Source organism: Numida meleagris, chromosome 22 (genome assembly GCF_002078875.1).
Source record: "Numida meleagris isolate 19003 breed g44 Domestic line chromosome 22, NumMel1.0, whole genome shotgun sequence".
Lineage (NCBI taxonomy): Eukaryota > Metazoa > Chordata > Aves > Galliformes > Numididae > Numida > Numida meleagris.
The window spans coordinates 3,731,712-3,742,662 of NC_034430.1; the positions used below are offsets into that span (position 1 = coordinate 3,731,712).

The 10,951-nt window shown below is 53.5% G+C and overlaps 1 protein-coding gene across 2 annotated transcripts in view; it reads left to right on the forward strand.

Moving 5' to 3' along the window:
- Nucleotides 1-7,923, forward strand: part of EPHA10 (EPH receptor A10) — a 34,469-nt gene extending 26,546 nt beyond the window's left edge. Inside the window, exons 12-17 of one of the 2 annotated variants that reach the window (XM_021375480.1) lie at nt 586-647; nt 762-965; nt 2,010-2,159; nt 2,286-2,464; nt 2,546-2,707; nt 3,244-7,923. In XM_021375480.1, the coding sequence (XP_021231155.1) occupies nt 586-647; nt 762-965; nt 2,010-2,159; nt 2,286-2,464; nt 2,546-2,707; nt 3,244-3,358 (872 nt within the window). In that variant the 3' untranslated portion in view covers nt 3,359-7,923. Of the gene's footprint in view, nt 1-585; nt 966-2,009; nt 2,160-2,285; nt 2,465-2,545; nt 2,708-3,243 lie in introns of both variants that reach the window. The other variant, XM_021375481.1, reaches the window with a different exon arrangement.

Sequence of the window (10,951 nt, forward strand, 5' to 3'; positions counted from 1 at the left end):
ATGTGAGCCTGTGCCCATGTCACCGTCTTTGAAGAAAATGCTTGACTTTGTACCAGGCTTTCCAGAACAGCTGGAGAAATGAGAACAAACTCTTCACCTAATGAGAATTTCCTCTTGGCAATTGTGTTTCCATTCCTTTTAGCCAGATCTTCCCTTTGTTGCGCTTCATTAACGCCGGCAGAGCTCATTCTGTGGCCATGCTGTCAGGGTGCAGGAAGCCCAGCAATGCGCTGGAGCTCCGTGCGTCTCTTGGTTACGATAATTCAGAAGGAGAAAATCACGTCTTTGCTGTGAAGCACCTTCCAGCATGAGCTCCTCCCTTAGCAATGCTGCACAAGTCCTAGTGCACGTGCACAGCGGTGCCAAAGCACCATTGCTTCCCATCAGCAAGCCTTGCCATCCCTCCCTCACCCATCCCTACTGGTCACGTACATTGCCTCACCGGTGGAGTTAGTGACCGAAAATCCCACGTGGAAAATCTAGCAAACGTCCTGTATGTGCAGGCTGGGAGGTTGGAGGGCTGGGAGTTGTGCTTTGTGCAACCTGCAGCAGCACTCACACGGCGCTCCTTGTCTGTCTGTGCAGGGAACACCATGATGATAGTGATGGAGTACATGGGGAACGGAGTGCTGGACTCTTTCCTCAGGGTGAGTGCTAACTGCTGGGCTCCGTCACCTGCTCAGGCTTCAGCAGGCATCGCTCAGCTCCAGCTTTTTCCTCCTCCTCCTTTATTTCTTTTTTTTCTTGTTGTAATTTTGCAGAAACACGAGGGCCAGCTCACGGCCAGCCAGCTCCTCAGCATGTTGCAGGGCATCGCTGCTGGCATGAAGTACCTGGCGGAGATGGGTTACATACACAAAAGTCTGGCTGCCCACAAAGTCCTGGTGAACAGCAGCCTGGCTTGCAAAATCACGGGATTCAGACGGCCGCAGGAAGATAAGATGGAGACCATCTTCTCCACCATGGTAAGGCGCCTTTCGGAATAGTGTTTGGGCATGGAATGTGTTTGGCTGGGGACCTGCCCCCACTGCATGGCTCTGTGGGTGAGCAGCCTCGAGCTTCATTAGCTCTGATTTGTCATTCATAATGAAGTTCGTTGTTTCCAATTAAGAACGTAAGTTCCGCTCGCTTCGCGCTCGCTCCTCAGCAGCTCACCCTGTCGCAGCTGAACCTGTTAGCGCATCGCATTAACCAGGCGCAGAGGTTTCAAAAAGCCCCAATTCTGCACTCAGCTCAGCCCTTATTGTTTGCAGGGGGTGTGTGGGCAGTGCCGAGGAGGTGTGCCTGGCTGCAGGTACCTGCTGCTGTGTCTCAGTGCTGGGCACCACTGTCCCGGGGAGAAAGGCCTGGCCATGGGGTTCAGCCCACGCTCTGTCAGGAACTGCACTTTGCTGCCAGCTCTGAGCAGGCTGATAGCAGAAAGAATCTCAGAGAAGTATTTTTTCAGCCTTTATCATGAGCTCCAAGGAGACCTTGGGGAAAGCATCCCCATCCTAGAGAGATTGTGGTGAAAGGGGACCAAGCGCTGAGCAACCCACAGAGCTCGGGAGAAGCCTTTCCATGGCACAGGGAGCCCAGCTGGTAGCTTGGGGGTTGAGGTCTCTCTGCTGTTAATTACAATTAGCTGCGATGTCTGTCACCTGCTTCCCCCTGTGCATCCAGAGGGTTCTGCAGAGGTGGAGGACAGGGTTGCTAATTACAGGAGAGCAGCCGGGGTGGAGGAGCTGAATGTTTGTGCAGCTCTGAGATGGCTTTCGTTAAATATTAATGTATAAAATGCCATCAGCTCTTCCCAGAGCCTTTCTCCTTGCCATTAATATTTCAGGACTCGCCTTCCCGTGCAGCATGCCATTGCACGACCATTTTAGAATAAATGGAGGCACAAGTTATCAGTATTAAAGCTGCACGTGGTATACAGGGTGAGGATGCACAGGATGGGCACGGGCATCACATGTGTCACTTTCTGTCCTATGTGACAACCCCATTTCTCTCCTTTTTCTGCCCGGCAGCGTGGGAAGAGCCTGGTGCTGTGGTCAGCCCCTGAAGCCATCCAGTACCACCACTTCAGCCCAGCCAGCGACGTGTGGAGCTTTGGCATCGTCATGTGGGAAGTGATGTCCTATGGCGAGAGACCCTACTGGGACATGTCCCACCAGGATGTGAGTGCCCCGGCCGCGTGCCTGATGTCGCTGTATGGCCGGTGGGCAGCTTGCCTTCGCTTTGGCTCGCCGTGCTTGGTGCCATTTGTATTCACCATCCCTTCACCTCTCTGCCCCGCCGTGCAGGTGATGAAGGCGGTGGAGGACGGCTTCCGCCTGCCCGCCCCGGCACACTGCCAGCCACCACTGCACCAGCTGATGCTGGACTGCTGGCAGAAGGAGCGCAGCCAGCGCCCCAAGTTCTCCCACATCCACGACGTCCTCAGCAAGATGCTGCAGAGCCCGGAGCCACCTCCATGCACCAGGTTGCCCTCCTGTCCCCTGTGCCCATGGGGCTCAGTCCCTGCTATGGTCCCCGCTGCCCCTCACCTCCCTTCTTCCCGCAGGTCCCGCAGCACCGTGCCCCTCGCTGAGCACTCCTTTGCGGTTTTCCCGGCGTTCAGCTCTGTTGGAGAGTGGCTGGAAGCGATAGGGATGGGCAGGTACCGGGATAACTTCACTGCTGCGGGCTGCTGCTACCTGGAGTCCGTGGCCAGGATGACAGCGCAGTAAGTGAGAGGGTCAGGCTGCAGCTTGGTGTTGCTGGGTTCAGTTTAAGCGGAACTTTTTGGGGTTTCTAAATTACGGCCATTTGTGGCTTATGGAGAGGGCAGATCTTCCCAAAGTGTCTGCCAAGGGCTCATTGGTGTGGCTTTGGTTGCATGTGCTGTGCAGTTCAGCTGCTGCGTTTTGGAGCTGTGGTTTGGGATTTTAACCCCTAATTTCTGGCAGGAGTTGATTGTTACCTGGCCCATAGACAGAACAGGGTCAGATGGAGGAGCGATTTGCAGACAGATGGCACTGTGGGCAGCACAGGGCCTCCAGGTCCAGCGGCTGTGTTGGAAACTGTCATGTGCTGTGGGCTCATGTCACCCCCAGGCTCCTGCCAAGGTCCATACTGTTCAGCTGGGACAATGCACTGTGGGTTTTCTTACTCCTGCAGGTAGCCCAGTGGTCCAAAATTCACACTGCCCATTCCTGGAGAGTAGTCAGCACAGGAGGCTGAGGTTAGGGTTGTTCTCCTGACACGGGGTATATTTTTCAGAGACGTCTTGAGCCTGGGGATCACGCAGGCGGAGCACCAGAAGACCATCCTGAGTGGCATCCAGACCCTGCGGGCCCAGGTGATCCAGATGCATGGCCGGGGCGTGCAGGTGTGACACGGAGCACGGACCAGCAGAGCAGGAGGAGGTGCTGGCCCATGCTGGACCAAATCTCGGAAACCTCACTGTTTTGGGTGGGATGTGGGATCCTGTGGGCTGCTGCCAGATGAGTCGTTCCACGTGGTAAGAGGGCAGGGCGTCCCATCCCCTGTGCTGGGGAAGCTAAGCGTTCCCAAGGCACCATGCACAGTGTGCTTGGGCGGCTGTGGTTCTCCCCATCGCTGCTCTGTAAGATGAGTCAAACTGTAATGAAGCCATTTCACATGGTAACTAGGTGAACAGGGTGGATGAACATTTCTGCGCTGTCTTCATCCAGAACTGACAGCATTTTCCTATCTAGCATCCTACTGGTGAAATCCATGGGTATTTTTATACAGGCTGACATCTTCTACCAACCCCACCAGGAGCTTTTATTGCTTTTATTTTTAGAGGCTCACGCCCAGCGCCCAGCTTCAGGAAGGTGACTTTGCCCATCTGGCACACTGGAAGGAAGCTCTGTCCCAGCCACGTCCCTTCCGCTCCAAGAGTCACCTTGCTGAATCCTGACACCACTGTCAGTGAATGGAAACAAACGTTCCCCGCCAAAGCGCAGAGCTGAATGTTTGGAAGGTGCTCTTGACAAGATAGTTTCAGAGGGGGAAATGGAAAGCTTTGATCAAGACAGCCACAGCCAAGGGAGGGCGAGCAGAGGAGCCTTGGGCTGCCCCTCTGATGCTTTCAGCTTTTGCTGCTTTTTGTGCAGGTCCCAGTCTATCATTCCCACCAGGTGGGATGGGGACTTCCAAAGCAGAGTAGCAGTGGGCAGGAACTGGCTGCCCTTGCAGGGCTGATGCTAAAGCAGCTGATGCTCCTTCAGCCCCTTTTCTTCCCTGCTTCCTGCCTTGCAATGTCTTGCAGGCATCCTGTATCATGCCTCGCTGGTGGTGGGGAAGCACGATGGCACTGGGAGAGATGTGATGCAGGTGGGCAGGGGAAGAGAGGTGTGCCCATGGTGGCAAGCTGCTCCTTGCAGGCAGGAGATGTCTTTAGGAGTCTGAAAAAGTGGAGGGGTCTGGTCACCCCCAGCACTAACGCAGACCCCGTGAGGCCTGCTAGCAGCCTTGCTCGCTTTGCAGTCCCAGCACTGTACCATGGCTCAGGGCAGCGGTGTAGAAATAACCAGTGGGAAAGAGGATGGGTTTAGCTGGATTAGGTCGGTGCTGAAGGGCCCCGTCCTGCAGAGGGAAACAGAGCATTGCTGCATGGCCAAAGGATGGAGCTGGGGGTGCTGCTGGGCGCCAGGTGGGGACACAGCGCTTTGTTTTGTAGCAGCTCTGCACGGCGTGCCTCGTGCACTGGCATTTCTGCTACAGGCCCAATCCGTGACAGAAGGCATAAATAGCATCTGCTTAACAATACAAGGTTTCTTTGAAGTTAGTTAATTAAATGGGTCTTCGCAGCCTTGTGCAGAGCTTTGTAGGCCTTTTGTTCTCATCTGTACGTATTGCAAGTGAATTATTAATGACGAAAGACAAAGATTTACAAAAGGAATGAATGCCGTAGAAGGTGCTCACAGTGCAGTTGGAAATCCGTATGCGTAGGATTCAGATCTTCTGCAGCTAACCTGCGCCAAGGGGATGCATTTAAAAGGCAGTGAGCTGCAGGGCTCTGACACAGCCTGCCCAGAATGAGGTCACATCTGTATCATGGCCCCACAGCCTCCACAGTTGCTTTAGGGATCCAGCTTTTGTTCAGCAAAGCCCCGTTCCTGTTGGGTTCCTCCAAACCAGCACAATGTTGTGCCCTCGGAGCCCTCTGGCTTGGCTGCTCACACCAGGGCCGTGAGTGCTCAAGACAACACGGTTTAACTTTGCTCATCTATTTCAAGGTGATTGCATTGGAGATCAGGGCTCTTTGGCTGAACACCAGCAAGAGGTGTCAAGAAGGTGCTGGCTAAGTATACTTCTCCTTTTTCTGCCTTGTGTTGCCATTTGCAGGCAATGCCGCAGTGAGCTGCCGCCAGCTCTCGGTGCTCTCCTTCTGCAGTTTGGACAGCATTCCCCAATGCCATTTGGTCATTTTTTTTTGTTTGTTTACAGAAATAATTTGCCTTTAGGTTTTGCCGTTGTCGGGTCCGGGTCGTTGCCAGCATCCTGCCGTGTCACACCCAGAGGAGTAATAATTGTGAACTGAAACCTTCGTTTGGTAGAAATGCCAGATCCCAAGGATCAAGTGCAATTTGTATGCTCGTTATGTTTACATTTTATCTATAGAGAAAGTATATTAGAGTTCTCTAGGCAGGGAGCTGAACCAACGTGATTTCTGATCCCACATCTCCTGCCCCTGTCCCTCCTGCGTGGAGGTGGCTGCAGGATGGGCTGGGTGCAGGGTGGCATGGTGCCACAGTGCTCCAGGGGCTGGAGAGCAGCCGGCCATGAGCACACACAAGACCTTATCTGGGGTCTGCAATGTGCAGGGAGGTCGGACGAGATGATCTTAGTGGTCTCTTCGAACCTTAATGACTGTATGATTCTATGAAGGTGCTGAGGGCTCTGAGCATCTCAAGTCCAATGGTGAGGAAGTGAAGCTAGCAAAACAGAATGGAGCTTTGGGAATAGGAACAGCAATCAGCAACTGGGGAAATCACTGGGGAGGTGCCCCAATCTCTATAACACCCATCTGACCCATTGGGGGAGGCTGAGGAACTGCAGGCTGAAGCCTCTGGCCACAGATGTGCCGGGAGTCCATGGGTGCTGTCATCTCCTTGGAGCAGCTGGGAGGTGCTGGGTGCTCCTGCTTGAGCGTTCCCTGTGTCTGTGCAGTGACGGGGGCAGTGCAGGTCCCTGGGTGCCTGGTGAGCAAGGTCAGGTGTAGGGATGCGTGCACAGCTGCACAGAAGTGCCCGAGAGTAACAGATTCTTGGCAAAAAAGGTAGATGAGAGAGTGAAGTTGCCTTTCTAACAGATTAAATGTTATTCCTTGGGAATGCTCTCGGGTTTTATTTGTCATTTAAGAACCTACAACCAAAGGCAACGCTGACAAAGGCGACAGACCTGGCGAGCTCTGATGCGCTGTCTGCATTCCCTGCAGAGGGAAAGGGGAATGTTGGGGTGAGGAAGGGGAAGTCCTTGTCCTTGTCCTTCCTCAGCAGTGAGTTCACAAAGCTCCCTCATCCACATGGCTGAGCAATTGCATGCTGGCTCTGCACTGGAGCACTCCAATTAAAATGAGGCCATTTTTCAATCACTTCATGAGCGTTTCCCCTGCAGAATCCAGCTCCTGTACTGCATTCTCTAGCTGCTCCCCAAAGAAATCCCGTGTTTAATTACTTTCCTGACTTCCTGTGATGGGGGATGCAGTGTTTCAGGGCTGTTTCTCCCCAGCAGCATCATTCTGGGGCCAGGGTAGGAGCAATGCATGGTGGCTGTCCTGGTTCCTCCTTCATGCAATGGGAGTGTGCTTCATGGCCTCGCAGGTGGCACCAGTGCACACCTGTAAGCGAGCCCTCTCAGCCCTGAAGATAATCAGCCAAGCAGATTAAGTTACAAATTGTTGCTACGATTTTAAAATTAACTCGTGCCCTCTCAGCACCTCCTCTTTGGGGAAGTATTCAATGCCTTATAATTAAATTAATTAGCAGCGCTGTTGTGCAGCTGCTCGACCAAGGGAAATGCCTCAGAAGGAGATGCTCTCAGCCCATCCATGCAAGGTGGGCAGAGCTCCCCCAGCACATCACACCGGTGCTCAGGAGGGCACAGGGCAGAGCTCAGCCCACCTGCACCAGGTGACTGGGTTGGAGAAGAGCGAGGGAGGAGCACTTGGTGAGGTGCTTGAGCTGGCAGGTGGCTTGGGTTTGCATCTTTAGGTTTCTGCTGAACTCTTGCAGGAAATCACTAGGGTTGGCGTCCCTGGACCCCCATCCCACCCCGAGCAGCATCAGCCCCACATGCACACATGGTCCCTGGGGCCTTGTTCCCCTCTGTCTGCATTCAGCCCAGCGCTCTCTGTTCTCGTGCAGCCTCCTGTTGCTGGGCTGCTCCTTGTATTCCTAAGGATGTCTCCACTAGATGTTCCTCTTGGCCAGGGAGAAGAGGCACAGCGCGGCTTCTCCTCGGGAGTTCTCTGCACATCCTGGAAAAATTCCTCTTTGCAAATCCTCCCCCCTCATGCTGAGCCCTGCTTTCCCCGTGGGCAGAAGGGCGTCTCCTCTCCGGGACAGTTTCCTGCAGCCAGGAGTAGAGGCAGAGTCAGCCCAGATCACGTTGGTTCACCTCCAGCTGCTTTTTGATAGTCATTAACCACGTGTTATATACTGTAAATACATACTTGAGAAGTCAATATATATTTTTATAAGCTTGAAACCAATGTAATATAAGATCATAAGGGACACTGTGTACATTCAATGTTTGAGCTATAGTCAGACATCTCCAGGGAATCACTGTTGGTTTGGAATAATAATAATAATAATAGATGGTAATAAAGATCTATTGACATTTTTGTTAATTTTGTATTTATTGAACTATGTTTGAAGACTGCAATAACGAGATGCCTAAATACCGAAGTAAAAACAACACTAATTCTGCCCTGGCTTGTCTGTGTGGGTTATTTCAGGTATCCTGATACAAAGTGCAGTGTCAGCAGGGGTGCCAGGTGCCAGGTCATGCAAAGCTTAAGCAGTAGCCAGGTGTAAAATGATGCCTTGTTTAATTAAATAGCAAGTGAGCTCCTGCTCCTTCTGCCGAGGATGCAGTGGTGCTTTTTTGCTTCTGATATTTCCATAAGGGAAGAAAAAAATAAAGTTGTTTAATGAGTGCAGCTGGTGTGTTTTGAGGAGGGAGAGGCTTGGCCCTGCAGGACCATAGGGATGGCAGGGATCAACCCCCTCCCCAGGGAGCTCACATGGAGCAGAGGGAAAGCATTGGTGAGTTCCTGCACTCAAGGCACGCAATAAACTGTTTAACTGGGGAAAGGCAAGCAGTGTATGGCTAGCATGTTAAATGCAAACACTGCACAAACGGTAATATTTAGAAATAATTCAGCCTCTAATTCAGCAGTTCCCATTCCTTCTCTTTTTCTTAGGCTGCTTAGTGCCAAGGAGCGTGCACAAAGCCTCGTTGCAGCGCGCTGACAACAGTGACAGCTGCTCCGAAAAGGGAACTGAATGGGTGCTTAAACCGGGTGAAGTCTATTTGCCTTCTGTCGATCAATTAATTCAGCCAATCTTCACTAGGAGCCCGGCCAGGGCTATATTGGCACTATAAAGAAACAATTAGAGCTCTGAAGCAGGGCTGTGAATAGCGGGTTGCAGCCATCAGAGGTGCTTGTTGCTCAGGCTTTACCTGTGCTGCTGTCTCCTGGGGCTCTGTGGGTGATGTTTTCCCTTTTTTTTTTGGTGACTTTCCTGGTAGGGATGGGGTTTGGCTACCATCATGCTGCTGGGCTGGGAGTGGGATGCTTCCAGCATGGGGTAGGGGCATGCAGTGGGGCCAGGGGACTCCATCACCCCCTGTGGCACGCCCAGGTCCATGCATTATCTATGAGGGAGGCAGATTTTTGGGGCTTATTGGGTCACGCAGTTGCACTGCGCGGTGTCAGCGTGTCCTGCTCTGAGCTGGAAGCTTTGTCTGCATGACTTATTGCTCCCTGCTTTACGCCTGCCCTACTGCAGTGATGGATTGCACGGGCTGACATTGAAGCTTCTGCTCCTTTCTTCCCCCCTCCCCCCATCCTCTGCTGGTGGAGCTGAGTGGGCTGAATATTTTCTGCACAACAGACCCAAGCAAACGTCTCATGATCTAATCCCAGTCCTTGCAGGTATGAGGGGGAGTTTCCAGCCTGGGCTGCAGCTGTGCATGTGTCTGTGTATCCAGCAGTGCATGTATCAGCCTCTGACACGTGCAGTGTCTTTGAGGAAGCTCTGGAAAACATCTGGAATATCATGTCCTGGCTCTCCAAGGACAGCAGCATCTGTCACCTTGCTGTTTGCCTTGTCCCACCTCCCTTTGGGCCACTGTGGCCATTGAGGCACGGACTCCGTTGTTAGTGCAGGACAAAGACCCTTTACTGTACGTGCTTACAACCTTTTATACCTGCATAACAATCCCTTGGTCACATATCCTAAGGTCTTTTATTGGTCAAAGTGGGGCGTTAGTCTTTGTTTTCCCACAGACCACTGTTGCCTTCTGCTCCCCTCTGAGGTCTGTGGGCAGGCGGGTGGCAAAGCAGCCTGAGAAAGGGGCTGGGGGGGGGGGGCAAGGGAGAGCCATGCCCAGGGAACATTTCAAAAAACCTGGCTCTGGAGGGAGGGTTCCATTTAAAGAAGAACGACTGCTAATTATCAGGATGAACCGATGCCATCTATCATCATAATCAGTGATCTGCCACTTCAAGTGTCACAGGAACGGATGCACCATCCCTCCTCTTGTCAGTGTCCCCCTATTCCCCCCACCTCTGCCCTCCCTGGTGCCATGGCACATCTGGGGCTGTTGCATGGCCGGAGCCTGGGCCCTGCAAACAGGGTAGCAGCTCTGGGCATTGCCTGCACATGGGGTGCACGTCCCACAGCTCCGGGGTTTGCCTTCAGCAGGAGCTCCCCATGCCCACCTCCTCCCTGCGGCGCTTCCAGCTCCTGTGCTCTGTTTTGCTAATTGCAAACGTAGAAAATGCGTGGTTAATGGATTAACCTCGCAGTCAGTGGGGTCGTGATAAGAAAGTCTAAGAGAGAGTAGTTAGGGTTCTGTTCAGCTGTTTAGAACTTTGTATAGCATCAGCCCAGGCCTTTCCCTCCCCGTTTCCCAGCAAAACCCACTTACATGACACTGACTGAAGCCATGGGACATGAGTGCAATGCTTGAGCTGCTCAGCGCAGAGCAGAGCCTGCAGGGACCCGCAGCTCCTCACCCTCGTGCTGGGGCTGGGACAGGGACACAGCGAAGGGACGTGGCCCCATGGGGACAGCGGGGCCACCTGGTGGGACCCCTGGCCAAGGAGCAGCAGGAACTGGCCATGCATCCCAGTGCAGTGCCATCAGCATGTCACTGCTGGTGCTAAACCATCTGCCCAGCTGCGAGAGACGCCTGGAAGGCACAGGAGCCATTTAATTACACGATTATAAATGTGTTTGGCCTTTTTATCTCGCTGGGGTTGACAAGCACCTTCAGCATCAGACAAAGCGAAGCCGTTATCGCTCGGCGCAGGGGCTGCCGTCCCACGGCTGATGGGCGCAAACAAAAGCAGCGGAACGGGGTCGGGGGGTGCAGCTCCATCCCTGGGCTCTGCTGCACGGCCGCACCTTGGGGATCAGCGCTGGCCCTTCGCCTGCCTTGCTCTTGGATGCATTCCAACAATCTGCCATGCAATGAGCCCCGACAGCGGGAGCCCGCGGGCTGCCAGCAGCCGTGCCCCCAGCGTGGCTTTTCAGCTCGGTGCATTGTTTGGAAGCACAGCACACCTGCGGTGGGGGACACGCATCCTCCTCCAGCTGCTTGCTGCAAGCTGGGGGCACACATCAGGTGGCAAAGGGAGAAAGAAGAAGAGCAAAACGTGGGGTAAGGGGAGCTTGGTTGCTCCTGTGACCATGAAATGCCATCACAGGGGGTGTCCCCGGGTGCT